A 19,851-nucleotide genomic window follows, 5' to 3' on the forward strand; every position below is an offset into this window, starting at 1 on the left:
ATTTTGTGTCGCTTGGCTCCGCAATCCTTACAGCAGTCCCCATCCTCAGGCGATGCTATGATTTTGCCCATTGATCGATCCCGTAAACAGACCAGATCCCCAGTATCATCTGAGATCTGCTTCTCATTCCTCCTCTGTTTCACCACCGCTGTTAGAGCCGTGCTGATATGTTGAACAGGAAGGATGACATATCCGACAGAGAAGATATTGAGTCTCGGAGGACTCCCTAGATGAGTCTCCATACTCTAGCCTCGCTTCTAAGGTAGACAGCTTTATTGCGGCAGTGAATGTTTGGGTCTGGGTACCACATTTAGTTTTTTCTCGCGGGAGCAGACAACCGACGCAATCGCAGTCAAAACTGACTGAAATTGCGTGCCTGCTGGCACCTGCATCGCATCCGGTCATCACCAGCAACGCCCGTGTGAAGGGGTGTTATCTGTGCGGTACCCCACGCATGTTACCCTTGTTGGGTGGTTTTCCCTTTTGGATCAGACATATTGGTTGCATAGGTTCTTTTTCTTATTGCCCATGTTTTTCTCCTGCTTCCGTACAAACTGAATAGCTCAGTGTCCACATGAGGGGTATAGCTGGTGGGAGAAGTAAACTTTTTTCTTACTGTCTGCCTCCTTAATTGCTGGAACCCTAAAGAGGATCCTCTTCAATATAAACAAACCTTTACATGTGAAATATGGTTATTACAGAACTATAGTTAATATTTCTGATTGGTATCTTTTAGGTGGTAAAGTCGGGTGGAACGCCAAAAGTCCCAGATTGTTTCCAAAGGACTCCTAAAAAGTTATGCATTCCTGAAAAAACTGAAATACTTGCTGTCAATGTTGATTCTAAAGGTAATCTACACAAATGCAAACTACACAACATTGCCATTTTAAAGGCTGCTTATGGAATCAATGAAGCTGTGTTCACATCTGTAAAAAATAAATAAAATTAGGGCTGTGTGCATGAGGCCTTAGTGTTTGGTTCTGGCCCTTGCATTATTTGTTGTTCTCCTGTAACGAAGCTGAACAGAAGTCGTTAGTGCTAATGTGAAAACGGAATGTCAACACAGGAAACGAATTAATTGGCCGTTTTTCACTAGTGAATTATAAGTTGAGGTAAAATGAAGCAACCTTTCACTACATATCGATTATGTTTAGAATAGCTAAAAGCCATGGTTAAATGATAAAACTATCACCCTGCAGCCTCCTCTAGTTGTTTAGCAAGCTTACTCTATTGATGGCTGCTTGAAAGCAGCTCTGACGTGGGATTTCCGCTGATCAGTATAACGAAGGGGGCAATTCAGCTGAAGTATGATGCATTGCCGTCTGTAAACAATGGAGAGGGCGCAGCACTTGTAGGAGCACTGTTGACTTTCACTGCACTGATCAGAGGTCAGACCAAAACCGTTGGTTTCAGAGTTAGTCATGTAGACCTCCTTTTAATTTAAAACCTTGCATTATGTTTTGAACTCTGGCACAGTTTCTTATTTTCCATGGACAAATCCTTGTCAAATCACTAGCTCATATGCTTATCAAGCCTTGTAGTATAGTGGGTGAGTTTTGGACATTCAGTTCTGTAGCATTCAGTTTCCTGAAGAAATTGGGGTACGTCAATTTTGGCCACTACAGCATCCGCGTCTTGCATCCAAAGATTGCAATGTAACGGTTCTACCATAGACATGCATGGGGTCACAGCGCGACTTGCACATTTGCTGCGACACGTGAATTGCAATAAATCCAGCAATGTTGGACTTTGTGACTTGCATGTTGTGATCGCAACAAGTGTGCGTTGCACTGCGACTCCATTCATTCCTATGGCAGCACCGCTACAAAGCGATCTTTGGCCGAAATTGCCGTGTAGACAGACATACCTTTATAATTGCAATAGTGTTTTTTATTGGTAATTACATTTTTTTTATTTATATGTAGTTTGTACCATGAATGTTTCTCTTGCCTGCACCCAATGTGATGATATTTACTTTTCTGTTTTGTGTACAGGAGTCCATGCTGTGCTAAAGACTGGTACTTGGGTGCGGTACTGCATTTTTGACCTTGCTACTGGAAAAGCTGAACAGGAGAACAATTTCCCCACCAGCAGCATTGCTTTCCTTGGTCAGAATGAGAGAAACGTGGCAATTTTCACAGCAGGGCAGGTCTGTACAATTCTTGGTTTAACAGTTGAATCCGTATGTCTGTGTATTGAGGTTTGTCTGCATTTATGCTAACACAAATTCCTGTGTACTACATAGGAATTTCTTTTATAATAGATGCAGAAAAACCTCAAAATTACATAAATTGCAATTCCCTAATAAAAAGTACTAATGTTATATATTTCTAGTGCTTTACAAAAAATGTTCGCTCTGTAGAATTTAATATGGATGATTGTTTTATTGCAGGAATCTCCCATTATTCTTAGAGATGGAAATGGCACCATTTATCCCATGGCAAAGGACTGCATGGGAGGCATCAGAGATCCTGATTGGTTGGATCTTCCTCCTATCAGCAGCTTGGGAATGGGGGTCCACTCACTGGCTAATTTACCTGCGAACTCTACCATCAAGAAGAAGGCTGCAATCATCATAATGGCTGTTGAGGTATGGCTGGTACCTGTGGTGTGTTTAGGGAGGGATTGCTACTGGCTCCTCCAAAAAGTTATGTAGTCAAATTCACAGCAGGAAAGGGACATACTGACCATGCTGTCTTGATCTGTGTTGTATAAGGGTCCTAAAGGGAATCTGTCACAAGTTTTAAGGGCAGCGTAAACCTTTTTGAAATGCTGGGTCTGTCACTTGGTCGATTTCTTACAATCTCTATTGTGCAGCTCCAACATGAGCTGAGCTCTGGAGTATATAAAATGTAATGCACAAGCTTAAGAGTCCCAATATTCAAGAGCACTTGGCTCTCCCCATAGCTGATTGACAGACATATTCCTGTATAGGAAGAACGTTTTCAATCATATATGGAGGGCAGTCTTACCAGGGATAAAAAAAAAAAGACTGGATCAAAAAGAAAAGTTGACAAACGACGACCCTGGTAGACAGGGCAGCATAATACTTCAAATATTCCCTTTAAATTGGGTTTACACATTAGATGAATGTCGGCCAAACCTGTCTGATCATCTCATGTATGGGGTTGTCTAGAATCTCCTTTCATGGCGGCGAAACGTTTGGATTAGGCATGTTAAAATCGAACATGATTATCCTTTGTTCTCACAGAAGATACACTGCTGCCAGAGGGGTCTTTCAGTGGCTTATGCCACTCTCCCTGTTAAAGGGGTTGCTTTATCATTATTAATTGATGGCCTATCCTCAGGAGAAGCCATCACTAGCTGATTGGACGGGGTCCGACACCCCGCTACCCTTCCAATCAACTGTTCAGGTTTAGCTCCGTCAACAGGTCGGCGTCAGAACTACACAACTTTGTCATTTCCTCCTCTTCAAGGTTGATGGAGCTGTGTAGTTCGGGCACGGATTTCTGGCGATGGAACTACACTGGGTTGTGAGGTGTCAGAACCCCCCTGATCAGCTAGTGGAACATTTATTCTTATGGCTGTTTTGACATTCTTCTACTCTTGCTAGAAGTCTATATATACATGTACAGATGGTAGTCACCAGTTGGGGTGTCTCTCTGCACAGTCTCGGTGACTAATCATTGCTGCCAGTGGTAGACTATGCAGGGCCACCCCTCCCCAACTGGGCCTGTAACTTTATTCATAAACTTCTAGCAGGAGTAAGAGAAGAACGGCACAACATAGTCATAAGAAATGATTCTCCAGAATTATTACATGGGGGGAATGCAACTAAAACAGACCTGTAAGGAGAGGGGACAGGTCCTCCTTGAAGATAAAAAATGCATACACTTAAGAATATGGGGGTCGGAAAGAATAGTTAACGGCCATCTAAGATGTATGGTGCCATTCATGGTTAGCATCTCTTAGCTTCATCAGTCACAGAAACAAGTCTGTTTTTCTTCATCTCTTCCTAGATACTACTTGTTTTGTTGTTTTGGCATAGTATAATCTGGACAGACATGACTGTTTGTTTGTAAATCGCTGTCCTGATCCCACACAGCTTTGTGTTTCAGTAGCCCCTGCTGGGTTCTAAAATCTTGTTTCCCTTTAGAAACAAACCTTGATGCAGCACATCCTGCGCTGTGATTACGATGCCTGCAGGCAGTATCTGATGAACCTGGAACAGGGAGTCGTCCTGGATCAAAACACCCAGATGCTGCAGACGTTTCTCAGCCACCGATGTGATGGCAACCGGAACATCTTGCACGCTTGCGTCTCTGTGTGCTTTCCTACCAGCAACAAGGAGACTAAGGAGGAGGAGGGTAAGGGTAATGTCATAACCTTTTTACTTTTTAAGGATTAGCCTTTACCTTCTATAAGAATCAGCCTTTAATGTTCTGATATGAGTGGTGAGTGTTAAGAATACAAATGATTATTCTCATTGTTTCAGAAGCAGAGCGCTCTGAAAGGAATACGTTCGCTGAGAGACTATCTGCCGTTGAAGCCATCGCCAATGCAATCTCTGTGGTGTCTAGCAATGGGCCTGGAAATCGGGCTGGATCCTCCAGCAGCCGAAGGTAAACCTTTTCTACTTAATGTGAAAGGGGTTATGTCCAATAGCCAGGCGATGGGCAGCCAAAGCCTTGTGACAAGCAGCTCAGATGAGCTCAAAGGTACATGTGAGATGATGCTGGCACAGCATGGACCTGCCTGCCCATTTGGCTGGATTCTTTTTAAGTGGTCAATCCCAATCCTATGGGGTTTTCCCATTTAGACAACTTACCCCTTTTCTATGGATAAGTGTCTGACGGAAATTTAACTGATGGGGCCCCTGCTGATCACGGGGGGTTGTGCTCCCCCATTTGAATAGCGTGGCGGTCACGCATGCAAGTTGCATTCAACTTCATGGGGCTGCAAGAGATAGCGGAGTGCTTGTACTTGGCTGTTTCTGACAGACTCATAGACTTCAGTGGAGCGCGGACACGCATGCGTATCTGCTGCTGTTTTTGCACTATTGAACCGAGGAGCATGGGTCCCCATTCTAGTGATCAGACCCCACCAATCACACTCATATCCCCTATCCTGTGGATAGGGGATGAATTGTCTTCATGGGACAACCCTTAAGTGTGGTTTATCTAGAGCACATACCAGTAAAAGTTTTTTTGTTTTCCTTTTTAATGTAAATTATGTGTTTGTATTCAGTTTAAGACTAAGGGAGATGATGAGGCGATCTCTTCGAGCAGCTGGTTTGGGAAGACATGAAGCAGGAGCTTCAAGTGATCATCAAGATCCTGTTTCTCCTCCTATAGCTCCTCCGAGCTGGGTACCAGAACCACCGGCTATGGATCCAGGTGAGTAACGTTATATGTGCCATACATGCTACAGCTTTCCCTAGATGAGTAATGCATGAAAAATATGAGACTAATAGAATTGCAGGTGAAATAGAATGGTTTAATAAGTTAAGCGAAGTTACTTCCTCATGTAACTGTATGCAGCGGGTGTTCATTTCTAGGGTCAGATTCGGTGTCCGGAAATAGAGAGTAAACGGAGTCTGCTTATATAGCACCTACCAGTAGCCATTTGGCTCCAGGAGAAGTATATAGTGGGCTCAGCATGCATGTTGGTATTTGCATCCCTGGATCCGATGAAGGCTGTAATGGCACCGGACGGGGTTAAAAGCAGAGTGTGCTTGGCGTGCATGCTGTACCTGCGCTCCCTGGACTATGTGTGGCTGTCATGGCCCATAACAGGAAGGAACTAGTGTTAGGGACCACTCATGAAGGCGACCTTGACGTGGTGAGTGGCTTATTACGCTTTGGCCAAAATGTACACCAATGCCTTTTTCAACATCCCGCATAAAGGCAGGGCAGAGTGCTGGTTGCAGAGTGCGATTGCATTTGTGTTTTTGAGAGAGTAAATTACGTAAACTTTTTTTTTTTTTTTTTTTTTTTTTTTTTTTTTTTTTGCGTGTTGGTAAACATCATGCTGTTCTTCTTTCTGAAAGATGGTGACATAGATTTTATCCTGGCCCCTGCAGTAGGATCCCTTACTACAACATCCACTGGCACTGGTCAAGGGCCTAGTACATCAACCATTCCAGGTGAAACTGCTTTTCCTCTTGATATAAGCTTTATACCTAATGTTCCATGAAACAGTATTAAGCTATTGCAGTTTAGCCTGGGTTTTGTAATTGCTTTGTTTCTTTTATTTTTTTTATATTTAACCCCTTAACTCTTTTAGGTCCCTCTTCAGAACCTTCAGTGGTAGAGTCTAAAGATCGAAAAGCGAATGCTCATTTTATCCTGAAATTACTGTGTGATAGCGTCGTTTTGCAGCCCTACCTCAGAGACCTCCTTTCTGCCAAGTACGTCCACTGCTCCTTCTAAAGGAGTTTTCCAACTCTTTGGCTACATTCACATGGCCCTGTCATTTTTGCTGTCCACAAACCGCGGATCCTGGCACTTTCCACTTGCCCCTTTATCAAAATGCCTCTTTATCAAAATGCCTATTGTCTGCAAAACGGACAAGAATAGGACATGTTCTATAATTTGCGGCACGGATGTGGACAGCATGTGGATAACACCTGTGTGCTGTCTGCATTTTTGGTGGCCCCGTAGAAAAGAATGGGTCTCCGTGCAATTTGAAAAAACGGTCACTGTGAATGAGGCCTTAAAATGATATGCAATGTGTTTTTATATTATATTTTTTTTTAATTTCTAATCCTGTAAAGAGGTTGTACGTTAGAAAATCAAGGCTGAGAGGGAGGGTGGGGATTTGGTACTATTTGTATCTGGGTTTTTGTTTCTCTTTAAAAACCTATTAATAAAAAATATCTGATTTTAAAAAAAGAATCAAGGCTGCTCTTGTTAAAAAAAACTTTTTTTTTTTTTAACAGCACCGCATTTGTCTACAGGGGGTGCGTGGTATTTGGGGGCCCGTCCTCTCTGTAACTGTCAAAGTAGATATGGCTTGTGGCGACTTTTTAAAGGCCCATGCAACAATGTTTTTGCACAGGCTTTTTTAAGCTATCTTTGCCTGTAGGGAGTTGTGGGGGCTGGGGTGGGCGGTCAGCAGATTTGCCAACATTTACACCTAGAAACAGCCATAAATGAAGATTGAAAACTACTCCAGTGGTTTTTTGTCTGTTCGAAACCCAGCCAGATACCATTATTGTTAATAGGGCCCGGAGGTGACAGTCTGTATTCAGCTAGGCTGGATCTGGTGAACTCTGGCTGCTGGATCAGTTACATGGAGGTGTGAACCTACCATAAGGACTGTTTCATACAAGCATGTGAAGTGGACACTACTTGTCTGGCAGGAGCGGCGTGGCATTATACTGATTTATAATGCTGTGCCTCTGGACGACCTTTCTTCCTACAGAATCATAGTGACCGCTTTATGTCAGTATGATTTTGTATTGGTAAGGTCATGCAGCGGCATATAACATTATAAATCGGTATAATGCTGCGCACTCCTGCAAGACCAGCAGTGTCCAGAACAGGGAATCACATGGAGCGTAATTCCCGCATTGCACACGCTCGTGTGAAAGAGCCCCAACTGTAGCAGAGCTAAGAAACAGCAGTTTGTGTGCGTCTCATCCAGCTCCTCATTCCCCCTCCTCTCTCCATAGCCTTCAATATTACAAGTAGGAAAGAGCAAAGCAGCCTGATTTAAAGCAGACAGAGGCATTTTTATATTATATGTATTACCGAATTTTATTATACTCGCCAATGCTCTTTATTCATGTAAAGTTGATTTTATAATTAGATGTACACTTTTATGATATTGAAATATGTACTTTTAAAAAAAGTAAGTGTTTTTTGTTTTTCTTTGTTTTTTTGTTTGTGTACTGTTCCATACTTTTGTGTGTGCTTTTTCTCAGGGACGCTAGGGGTATGACTCCTTTCATGTCTGCGGTTAGTGGAAGAGCTTATCCGGCTGCAATAACCATTCTGGAAACGGCACAGAAAATTGCCAAAGGTTTGATAATGGGTGCCTGAGGAATGTATGGAGGGGATAATGTGTTTAACACCGAAGTACTTCTGCTGATCATGTAATAAATGCTTATTTTAGCTGAAGCTAATGCAAACGAGAAAGAAGAGGATGTTTTCAAGGCAATGATTTGCCCACCCGGAACCAACGCAGATGATTCTCCCTTGTATGTTCTTTGCTGTAACGACACATGCAGCTTTACGTGGACTGGAGCGGAGCACATCAACCAGGTACAAATACACTTTCTTGTGCTTGTTTTGCTTAGTTTGTGGCTAGGGCTTCATAGCAGATTTGGTTGCCTCATAGATCGTAGGATTTGCAAGCAATTGTAACTGCAGCCATGTTGTAAGATGTGATGAAGCTGTGAGACGATAGTCACTCACCTCTGTACTGTACGGGGCAGAGTGTAATGAGATGAGATCCCTTACTCTCAGCTTGGCCTCTGGGAGCAATCTGTCTATACACTTTCTCGGATGGGTTGTTTGCAGCCATTTTAAAGCATCCCGGAAGAACCCCATTAATGGGTGTAACCTTAGTTTTAAAGAGCAGATTTGTACCTATAAAACTGGCTGACCCGTGCCATGTGCGCTTGGTAGCTGAAGGCATCTGTGTTGATCCCATGTTCATATGTGCCTGCATTACTGAGAAAAATTATGTTTAAATATGTGCATATGAGCCTCTAGGAGCAACGGGGGCGTTTCCGTTACACCTAGAGACCCCGCGCTCTCTGCAGCTTCCGTGCCCTCTGCACTTTAAATGTAATGTAAACGTGATCATGCCCGGCCCTTACTTCTCCTAAAGTCATTGAAAGTGTAAAGGTTGTGGCAGGTGCAGAGAGAACTGAGCCTCTATGCTGCAGATCCCGCTCGTCATTAATCATATAGTCATTGTGAATCTACAGATTAGTACATTTCTGATTTGATCTCTGTTTGCAGGACATATTTGAATGCCGAACATGTGGCCTATTGGAATCTCTGTGCTGTTGTACAGAGTGTGCGAGGGTCTGCCATAAAGGACACGACTGCAAGTAAGATTTTTGTCCTGTCCTCTTCTTTTCATGATTTCGTGACTAGGAATGTACAGTGTCTGATCTAAATGTTAAAAATACGTCTCTGCTTGATTTTTAGGCTGAAGCGAACTTCACCAACAGCCTATTGTGATTGCTGGGAGAAGTGCAAATGTAAAACATTAATTGCTGGCCAAAAGTCTGCTCGTCTTGACCTGCTTTACAGACTGCTGACCATCACTAATCTAGTCACAATGCCAAATAGCAGGTAATTATTAGGGTCCTGTCCCCATAGCCTGAATTTTTGTTTTAAGAACGTATCTAATTTCTAATACTTGGATAGTAGACCTCTAAATTTGTCTTCTATATTGAATATCCCTTTTGAATACCAATCTGTGCCGATTAATGGGATGAATGCATGAGGTTCAGTTCACTGTGTAGTGGGCATGCCAGGGCGCTGCAGCTCCGCTTCTGGTCAAGTACATGGGAGCTGAGCTGCAGTGTGCCAGGAACTACATGGTGACTGGATCCTTCTGATCTCCGTATAGATTCTCCTGCTTTCCAAAACATCTTATCGGTGGGAGCGCTGGAAGTGGGACCCCCACTGATCTAATATTGATGACCTATCCTGAGGATAGACTATCAATATATAATTACATTTAAAATGTTTGCAAATGGGTTGGAGTTTTATCATTCCTGTTAGGAGTAGAATCATTTCTCCTGCATTTGGAGTTTCCTGCTGTCATTCTCTTTAGTGCCTTTGCAGAGATTACTCCGCTTTCTATTTTAAAAGGTGTTGGTCATTATTTAGATAGTTGATTGGTTTCATTGTGCTTAGTTGTCATGTAATTACTTTTATGATGTTGTAGATGCTTGTTGTGCCTTTCTAGACAGGGGTGAAAGAAAAGGAATGTGACTTACTGGGAAGATTTTGGCATGAAGTGAGCCAACCAATTGGTGGTGTACACTTAGACAAGTGTCCAATATGTTTAGCAGAGTGCACCAACCCTGATTGTTCTTTTTCTCCATCGGAGGAGTCTATATAAGCCAGCCAGCTCTACGTGCTGGACATTATCTTCACTGCTCCATGGCTCAGGCAGCAGCACCTTGCTCTTTTTAAGGGCAGGACTTTCGGGCAGAGTCTTCCCACCTCCCCGATTGCTTCATCCTACTGCTCCTCCTGCCCCTCTGGCTTTGGCACTCACCATCTTCCAGCTGCTTGGCATCTGTCATCATTTTGCTCCCACCCCTCTAAACCTTTCCACTGCTAAGGATCCCAGCGCCACACAGCATGCTTCCCGGCATTAGTGTGTAGCTCTTGAGCGATCCAGTCTAGATCGGGTAAGACCTGCCCTAGCAGACACCGAACCTCCGCCCCCCTCCCCGGGCCACAGCTGCTGTAAACTTCTGTCAGACACTTTTCAATTTGTATTGGCCTGGCGGATTTATTACACTTTTGCTACATGTAATATAAGTGTCCAACAACCCAGCGCAGTCGGTGCCTGGGGGGTTATTGGCGCCATCGCTTGATATGGCAGACCATTAAGCTTATGCTGCTTTGATATGCATTGGGCAATCACCGTTCCCATCCAACAGATGGGAGTATTTCATTTTCACTGGCCTCTGTATTTGATAAGCCTATTCAGCAGTGCCGGGCACTAGACTTTAGTATTAACCCCTTCAGTACGGGTGCACCATACAGCCTCATTGCCCCTACTTATGGGCAGAGTAATTGCGTCCTCGGTAGATACCATGTCTGGCTGACAGATCTACTTGGTACTGGGTGGCGTGCACCAGGTATCAGCATTACTCCTTTTATTGGTGGAGTAATTGTGCTGTCTCTAGCCGCCACACTTATCTGACCCATGTAGTTTGCCAGTGCACCAGACAACAGCGTTACCACCGTGAATGGGGAGAGTAATTGCAGATCACTAGATGCCATGTCTGACAACCTCATTTAGTACTGGCATGCGCCAGGCATCAGCATTATCCCCTTTGATGGCAGAGTATTTGCACTAAAGCTCATCACTGCTCTTGCCGAGTCTCTCCAGTTCCGAAGGGATCCGGGCAGCCACATTCTCCCTTTTCTGTGTTGAGTAATTGTACCATTGCTGGATTCCCTCAGTAACAAGCCTGCTCTGTACTATCACACAACAGCCACATTCTACACCATTTATTGTGCTCCAGACTGCAGCATTACTCCCCTCATCTGGCAAGGTGATTGCACTTTTGCTCTGTATCGATCTCTGCAAGCTTCAGCAGTTCTGATGCATCTCAGGCAGCTTCATCTCCCCCTTCCAGAGATGGACTACTTGCGCTATCGATTGCTGTGGTTCTGCCCACACAATGATGTGTTCCAGATGGCGGTATTACTCCGTTTCCACGGTGGGATAAATGGCTTTTGTGACGAGCCTACTTGGCTCTGACGTTCGCTGGGTAAATAGTTTCCTCTTCAATGTTGCCTAGTTGATATAGGTCATATCCATCGAGCATATGCACCTCTTGATTGCATCTGACAGCATTACACCTTTTATAGGCAGAGTCTTCGTGCTGTCGCTGATGCCCGAAGCAATCGGTATACTGTTTCTGAGCTCTCATCCGTAGACCGTAAAAGTGCCTTGTTGCGCTGAATTTGATTATTTCTTAACCTTTGCAATCGCAAAGCACGGTACGTTATTTGGCTCCTGCCGGACAACCTGTCTGTCATAACTGTAAACCTTCCCTTTTACATATGCAGGGTACTGGGTCTACTGCTGTCATGACTTTGCAGTGGTTTCTTAATCCAGTCACACTACTCCATTGTATAGATGGAATCTTATTCTCATACCAGACGCTATATCTGGTGAAACTACACCCTTATTGCATACACCTTCCAGTAGTTTTGCTGTTTTTTAGAATGGATCCCACCGTTCATGGTTATGACCCATCTGACGTTTTCTTTCCCTTTTGATATCTTCTTGTGGCTTCTCCTTCTGCTGTTTTATCATACAGTGTGAACCACTGTAAAACATCTGGCACATCTTTAGATTGCATGGTGTACGTCAGGGAACACCAGCCTTCTTCACTCCAGTTGTTGTGAAACTACTATTCCCAGCACGCTCCATTCATTATTATTTTTGTGAGTTCTTACAAGAGCAGAGCAAGTATGCATTCTAGGAGTTGGAGTTTGCCTACCCTTGGTCTAGGTTTTTTCAGCAACCTCTGAAACCAAGTCCTAGCATGCACACTGGCTCAGCTGGTTTGTTGGAGGTTGCTTACCTCTGGTTTACGCTGTGTAAATATTAGACTGGATCAGTTAATGTGGCCTAATGTTCAGCTATTGATGTCCTGTATTGTTTCAGAGGGGAGCACCTACTTCTCTTCCTGGTGCAGACTGTTGCCAGACAGACAGTTGAGCACTGCCAGTACAGGCCACCCCGCATCCGTGAAGACAGGAACCGCAAAGCAGCCAATCCCGAAGGTTAGCTTTTGTTGTAAATAATATATATGTATTATATGGATCTTCCAGTATACGGTCTGTTTGAATGTGTAGTTGATTCATGTTTTGGTCTGGAAATGATCTGATTGCTATTAAATGTTTGACAGATTCTGACATGCCCGACCATGACTTGGAGCCCCCAAGATTTGCACAACTTGCACTAGAACGTGTCTTACAAGACTGGAATGCACTTAAATCCATGATCATGTTTGGCTCTCAAGAAAACAAAGACCCGTGAGTTATTTAACTTTTTAATGTAAGGCATATTAAAGTGGCCATCAAATTGGACACTCCTTTCTCCATAAAGAAACCACTATGTACGATCAATGATCACTGCAGTTGACCATGACATCCATTTAAATGAAGTCACCAGAATGGGAGATACATCAGCTAATGGAGGATTCGAGGTCCTGAGCAAAGGATTCCCCAATGCCCCTCCCAACAAGTCTGTGCGCCCTTTATTCTGATCAACACCTTTCATTGTGAAGATTTGTAAAGTCCTTGATCACAAGTGCTAAACATGTATGGCACACGTTGTCTCTTCAAAGGTGGCATCTGGAGCAGGCGCCATAGCCACCAGTTGGCTGCTGTTTCACACAACAGACTCTGCCCTAATGTCTTTGGCAGTAATGACGGTCAGACATTTAGCCCCTCAGATGCTGTTGTCACTTGTGACAATGACATCTAAGGTGGCTTTCCTGAAATAGGGCGGAGCGGTTAGTTTATTGTGGTAGCATAGCCTCAGTCCCTCTGAAGAACCAGAGACTACCCCAGCAATGGTTCCAGTGGAGCCCTGCAAATGGGTCTCCCATAGACTGCAATTGTAATTCATTGTCTATGGGAGAAGCGGTTGCATGTTCAAGTCCCCAGCCTGTTTTGGGCCTTACTGACCAAGCGTTTTTCTTCCCTTTTTTTCATAGTCTCGTTCCAAGAGCTATAACTTTTTTATTTTTCAGTCTATATAGCTTTGAGGGCTTGTTTTTTGTGGGACAAGTTGTAGTTTTTATTGGCGCCATTTTGGGGTACACACAACTTTCTGATGAACTTTTATTAACTCTTTCTGGGAGGGAGATGGGGAAAACAGCAATACTGCCACTGCGTTTTTACGTTCATTTTTCGGTGTATATATATCTTTATTCTCTAGGTCACTACGATTAGTGATACCAAATACATCGTTTTTCCTAGCGTAATTCACCCCCCCCCCTTTTTTTTTTTAACCAATTAGGGTACTTTCACACTAGCGTTTTTCTTTTCCGACATAGAGTTCCGTCCTAGTGGCTCTATACCGGAAAATAACTGATCAGGCATATCCCCATGCATTCTGAATGGAGAGCAATCTGTTCAGGATGTCTTCAGTTCAGTCTTTTTGACTGATCAGGCAAAAGATAAAACCGCAGCATGCATCTGCTTCTTCTGTCAGCACTTTACATGCGGCGGGCACCATTGCCTGCGGCATGTAAAGTGTTAAACAGCAACCGCTGTAAAAACACGTATGGGTGGTCACTAAGTGGCTAAGGGGACTTAAAAAAAAAAAAAATATACAAAACTTAAAATTGCTCCCCTCTCCATATTCAAAATAAACTATAAAAAAATAACGGTGCACCCCATTTAGAAATTTTTTCCAGCTTCCCACTACATTGCATGCAATAATTAATGGTGTCATTAGAAAGTACAACTTGTCCCACAAAAATTAAGACTGCAAACGTTTATGTGAACAGAAAAATAAAGTTATGGGTCTGGGAATACCTGGAGTAAGCAAAAATGGAAAAACGTCATGTCCTCAAGGGGTTAATATACAATCTCTTTCATCAAGTCTTAGTGCAAGCAGTCGAATCGGTCACCTTCTCCCGGAGGAGCAAGTTTATCTAAATCAGCAAAGTGGTACCATCCGCCTGGACTGTTTCACTCACTGTCTTATTGTCAAATGTACAGCAGACATCTTGGTAAGTGTCGGGACAAATTGCTGTATGGATTTACCAGCCAACGTGGGGGGCATCACACACTTTGTTGCAGACTACATGACTCCAGAAAGTTATAACTTGTCCTTTTTATTTTTATTTTTTATGTTAAGCTTTTGGACACATTGCTTGGAACGCTTGTGAAAGAGCTACAGAACAAATACACCCCAGGGCGTAGAGAGGAGGCTGTAGCTGTCACAATGCGGTTTCTGCGTTCTGTCGCTCGCGTCTTTGTTATTCTCAGTGTTGAAATGGCTTCCTCCAAAAAGAAAAAGTAAGTCTTCCGCTCTTTGTATTGTTTGTGCAGAAAGTGGGTTCTTTTACATTTTCTTAGGATAGGTCTTCAAGGTGAATATGGCTGTGTAGTGCGGCCTGTACTTCACCCAATGAAATGAACGGGGTCGTGTTGCAACTCACATCAGTCGAAAGAAATGCAAGCCTGCTGGATTTGTTGTGTCGCAGTGCAACCTCATTTACTTTCATTATTTGTCCTGGAGACCATGCTATTCAGATTTATACCCTTGGGAAAGTACTTACTGAGATGTTTAGGTGAATAGGTTTTCTTGGATCAATGTCCTTAACTGCTTCTGTTTTGTTTTCCAGCAATTTCATTCCACAACCTATTGGCAAATGTAAGAGAGTTTTCCAGGCGTTGCTTCCGTATGCGGTGGAGGAGTTGTGTAATGTTGCAGAGTCCCTTATCGTCCCTGTCAGAATGGGTATTGCACGTCCGACTGCCCCCTTCACACTGGCCAGCACAAGCATCGATGCCATGCAAGGAAGTGAAGAGCTTTTCTCTGTGGAACCTCTTCCACCAAGGCCATCATCTGATCAGTCCAGCAAGTGAGGATGTAGCACAGATTCTGCTTCTTATGTCCCACACTGGCATTCCTGTTAGGCCTCGTTCACACTTCAGTGTTTGGTCAGTTATTTCCATCAGTAGTTTGTGAGCCAAAACCAAGTGTTGGTAAAAACCACAGAACAGGTGAACATTTTTCTAATATTCCTTCTCTCTGTGTAGGCTTCATTTCTGGTTTTGGCTCACATATCACTGATGGAAATCACTGACCAAACACTGAAGTGTGAACGAGGCCTTAGGCTGCTTGTTTGCCATGCAGTCATTAACAGCATGTTGATTTGCCGCAGTTTTGCAGTGTGGTTTTTGGCTGTGTTATGGTATTCCGGTAAATTAATTAAATTTTTGAAAAACTGCATTAAGGCTGCAAGCTGTGACCCAACCAAAACCCCTACCTATAACCAGAAATTAAATTTACCTTGCAATCCATTTGTCTAGCTCCTGTGTGAGCCTGCAACACACCAAGAGTATCATGGTGCCTGATCTTCCTTCACAAAACTACAATGCCCACAATACCTAGCTTTCCTGCTGTGAGTGTTGATGTTTACCGATTGGCTGCCTGATATACAGCCCGGTCATGCCCCCTCTACTCAGTAATCAGCAGGACACTGACACGCCCTTTGCCTCACAAGACATTTAGCTAGAGAATTGATAACAACACACTGAGCATGCTCGACCTAGCAAAGGCTCGGAATTACAGGTCGATGCCATGGTAATTGAGGAGGAAACACAGTGGGTAGCAGAGGAAGAAAAACTACTTTTATAACTACTGAATGGTAAATATGTAAAATTTACATTATATTAGTTAGGGCTGAGTTCACATCACTGTTTTGCTTTCCGTTCTTCTGATCAGTCAGAAGAGGAGAGAGAAAAAAAGGATCCTGTTGCATCAGTTGTCATCCTTTTTAAACTATTTCCGGCTGAGATCCGTTTTTTTTTAGGCAGGGAGAGGAGGAGGAGGAGAAGTCGTCCTGCATGCAGTACTTTTGAATGTGGTATCCTTGCACAGTCTGAAGCTGTCCAATTATTGCTGTTAATGTCAGTCTGTGCATGAACACCCCTTTGATAAACATTTACCTACTTTCTCCCATGCAGTTCTAATCAATCCCAGTCGTCATACATTATTAGAAATCCTCAGCAGAGAAGGATCAGCCAGTCACAACCTGTGAGAAGCAGAGATGAAGAGCAGGATGACATTGTCTCTGCAGATGTAGAAGAGGTAACTTTTTTTTTTTTTTTTATGTTTTATTTTTTAAAAGGGGTAATTCAGTGGTAGCTAATGATGACCTATCAGACGCCGATCAGCTGTTTCAGGGAGCCGCTGCGCTCCTCAGACATTGTATAGTGGCTATGCTTGTTATTGCAGCTCAGCCCCATTCACTTCAAAAAAAGCTGAGTGGCAACTAGGCCATGTGACAAATGAACGTGACATCACATGGCCGAGGAAGGCCTCTTCTAACAGCTGATCGGCCGAGTTCCCTGCTTCTATCTCCAGGATGGGGCCTCTGAAGTGAAGGAGAGCACACTGTATCCTTTCCTTTGACTGTTTTTAGAAGTCCCATAACCGTGAATGAAGAACAAGCCGTGCAAATACCTGCTGGAAATAACTGAGGCGGTATTTTGGCGGCCATGCGTACGTGGCTGTTCACCCTTCACTTCAGGGACCTTTTCCTGGAGTAATGAGTGGGTCCCATAGTTAGGACCTGCACCAATCTGACATTAGTGGCCTATCCTAACGATATGCCACAAATGTTGAGAAGGGAAAACCCCTTTAGGATTTGCATTGTCATTTCACCTAAATAATAAAATAGAAAATCTCTGATACTTGGATGACAATTGGGAGTTTTTAGGAAGTTGAATTGCTGAATGTAGTCTGCCATTGCTGGCTTCTATACTGATCAATCTTATGGCCTCTTTTCAGGTGGAAGTAGTGGAGGGAGTGGCTGGTGAAGAAGACCACCATGATGAACAAGAGGAACATGGGGAGGAGAATGCAGAGGCTGAAGGACAACATGATGAACACGATGAGGATGGTAACTTATCCTGTGTACATTATGTCAAAAGCTACTATATTGAAGAGTCCAAGTACTTTAGGAGTAATTTGTAACTTGTGCCGCAGGGAGTGACATGGAGTTGGATCTGCTTGCTGCTGCAGAGACCGAAAGTGACAGTGAAAGCAATCACAGTAACCAGGACAATGCCAGTGGCCGCCGAAGTGTGGTGACAGCAGCAACTGCTGGTTCAGAAGCGGGTAAGTTATAATCCTCCAGATGTTCTTTGAATGTTCAAAGCAATGTGATAATAATGCATTATATCCATGCAGGTGCAAGCAGTGTACCAGCGTTCTTCTCTGAAGATGACTCCCAGTCTAATGACTCCAGCGATTCGGACAGCAGTAGCAGTCAAAGTGATGACCTTGATCAGGAGACGTTCATGATTGATGAGCCGTTAGAGAGATCAACAAACAGCACCCATGCAAATGGTGCTGCACAGGCTCCACGTTCCATGCAGTGGGCTGTGAGGAACACACAAAATCAACGGGCGCCCAATGCAGCCCCATCTAGTACCTCTACCCCAGCAGGCAAGTGCAAATCAAATTTATATATGTTAGTAAAAAGGAAGCGGGGCTGTTTAGTGGTATTAGTAACATTTACTTCAGTATTATATTGATTGCTACACAGATCACCATCGCGGTCAGTCCCACATTCCTTTAGTATTTTAGTATATTGATCATAAATCTCATTTTATTCTGCAGCTAGCTCAGGAGCACTCATTTACATCGAGCCATCCAGCCTGCGAAGAAGTGGGAATATAAGTTCCAGTGCAGCGGCCGCCCTTGAAGCGAGCAACTCTAGCAGCTACTTGACATCTGCAAGCAGCCTAGCAAGGGCATACAGCATCGTAATTCGGCAAATATCCGACTTAATGGGCTTAATCCCCAAGTATAACCACCTGGTGTATTCCCAGATCCCTGCTGCTGTAAAACTGACTTACCAAGATGCCGTTAACCTGCAGGTACTTCTGTAACTATCATGTACTGTCGTTGATATTTAATATCTTCTATAACTTAACTTTGATTAAATTCATTTTTAGAACTATGTTGAAGAAAAGCTTATTCCAACCTGGAACTGGATGGTCAGCATTATGGACTCTACTGAAGCACAGCTTCGTTATGGTTCTGCGTTGTCCTCTGCTGGAGATCCTGGTCATCCAAACCACCCTCTTCATGCATCCCAGAATCCCACACGTAGGGAGAGGATGACTGCACGGGAAGAAGCCAGTTTAAGGACATTAGAGGGTAGAAGGTAATGTACACTTGACTCACAATATACCCTTCCAAAGTTTTGCACTCATTTGCTGACAGTCAGTTACTCTCTTAGGTCAATTAAAATGTAAAAACAGAAGGGCTCAAGATGTTGAACTTGTTGGAGGAAATCTTGTGGAATAAGTTTACTTTCACATCTGCGTTTTTGTTTTGCTGGATCAGTCATGGATGAGCAAAAATGCATCTGTCAAGATAATACAACTGGCCGTATCCATTATGAACGGATCCGGTTGTATTATCTCTAAAATGGCCATGACCGATCTGTCACTAAAACCATTGTAAGTCAATGGGGGGCGGATCAGTTTTTTCTTGTGTCTGAAAAAACTGGCACCATTTACTTACATTGTGTATCATGTCGGATCCGTTTTGTTCTGCAACTCATGCCGGACAGAAAAATGCTGCTTGCAGCGGTTATGTGTCTGGGAATGCAACTAAGCAAAACTGAGTGCATTGTTTCTTTCAGTTCAGTTTTGACAATGAATGGGAAGAAAACTGAAGCATTTTCCTCTGCTATTGAGATCCTATGACAGATCTCAATAGCGGAAAGGGAAAGCACAAGTATGAAAGTAGCTTTAAAGGGACACTGACAGGCCCAATAACCATAATTAGCTGTACATATGCATGCACAGGTCTTCTACTGTGCATTAAAAACATATAAGTCTAACCCCTGTCCACATTATGAATACAATAAACTCATGTTTTATAACCTGAAGTAATCGCTGTTCTTTCTGCCTAAGGGCCGGGGTTTCAGCTCCACTTGCGCCCAGCCAGCATCAGCCCAACCGCCGTTTTGAAGCGCCGCCCAGCTCATCAATATTCACTTCGCTGGGCGGCTTCTGCTGTCCCCGACCTTCCGAGATCCGGCGCATGCCCAATAGAAAGCTATGGGCATCGGACTCGCTTTCAGTTTCTGCGCATGCGCCCGGCACCCATAGCTTTCTATAGGGCATGCGCCGGATCTCGGAAGGTCGGGGACAGCAGAAGCCGCCCAGCGAAGTGAATATTGATGAGCTGGGCGGCGCTTCAAAACGGCGGTTGGGCTGATGCTGGCTGGGCGCAAGTGGAGCTGAAACGCCGCCCCTTGGGCAGAAAGAACAGTGATTACTTCAGGTTATAAAACATGAGTTTACTGTATTTATAAGGTGGACAGGGGTTATACTTATGTTTTTAATGCACATTAGAAGACCTGTGCATGCATATGTACAGCTAATTATGGTTACTGGGCCTGTC

General features: G+C 43.7%; 1 protein-coding gene across 8 annotated transcripts in view; it reads left to right on the forward strand.

Moving 5' to 3' along the window:
- Window positions 1-19,851, forward strand: part of UBR5 (ubiquitin protein ligase E3 component n-recognin 5) — an 83,655-nt gene that overhangs the window by 41,423 nt on the left and 22,381 nt on the right. For 2 of the 8 annotated variants that reach the window (XM_044295848.1, XM_044295854.1), the window contains exons 18-40: window positions 737-848; window positions 1,995-2,149; window positions 2,393-2,590; window positions 4,118-4,334; window positions 4,457-4,583; window positions 5,209-5,357; window positions 6,011-6,106; window positions 6,247-6,370; window positions 7,889-7,986; window positions 8,080-8,228; window positions 8,934-9,025; window positions 9,126-9,272; window positions 12,346-12,464; window positions 12,590-12,716; window positions 14,296-14,425; window positions 14,554-14,714; window positions 15,044-15,283; window positions 16,392-16,515; window positions 17,218-17,329; window positions 17,416-17,547; window positions 17,620-17,877; window positions 18,052-18,311; window positions 18,390-18,601. In XM_044295848.1, coding sequence (XP_044151783.1) covers window positions 737-848; window positions 1,995-2,149; window positions 2,393-2,590; window positions 4,118-4,334; window positions 4,457-4,583; window positions 5,209-5,357; window positions 6,011-6,106; window positions 6,247-6,370; window positions 7,889-7,986; window positions 8,080-8,228; window positions 8,934-9,025; window positions 9,126-9,272; window positions 12,346-12,464; window positions 12,590-12,716; window positions 14,296-14,425; window positions 14,554-14,714; window positions 15,044-15,283; window positions 16,392-16,515; window positions 17,218-17,329; window positions 17,416-17,547; window positions 17,620-17,877; window positions 18,052-18,311; window positions 18,390-18,601 — 3,539 coding nt within the window. The remainder of the gene's footprint in view (window positions 1-736; window positions 849-1,994; window positions 2,150-2,392; window positions 2,591-4,117; window positions 4,335-4,456; window positions 4,584-5,208; window positions 5,358-6,010; window positions 6,107-6,246; window positions 6,371-7,888; window positions 7,987-8,079; window positions 8,229-8,933; window positions 9,026-9,125; window positions 9,273-12,345; window positions 12,465-12,589; window positions 12,717-14,295; window positions 14,426-14,553; window positions 14,715-15,043; window positions 15,284-16,391; window positions 16,516-17,217; window positions 17,330-17,415; window positions 17,548-17,619; window positions 17,878-18,051; window positions 18,312-18,389; window positions 18,602-19,851) is intronic. The other 6 variants (XM_044295851.1, XM_044295855.1, XM_044295852.1 and 3 more) reach the window with 5 other exon arrangements.

Source organism: Bufo gargarizans, chromosome 5 (assembly GCF_014858855.1).
Source record: "Bufo gargarizans isolate SCDJY-AF-19 chromosome 5, ASM1485885v1, whole genome shotgun sequence".
In the NCBI taxonomy this organism is placed as follows: domain Eukaryota; kingdom Metazoa; phylum Chordata; class Amphibia; order Anura; family Bufonidae; genus Bufo; species Bufo gargarizans.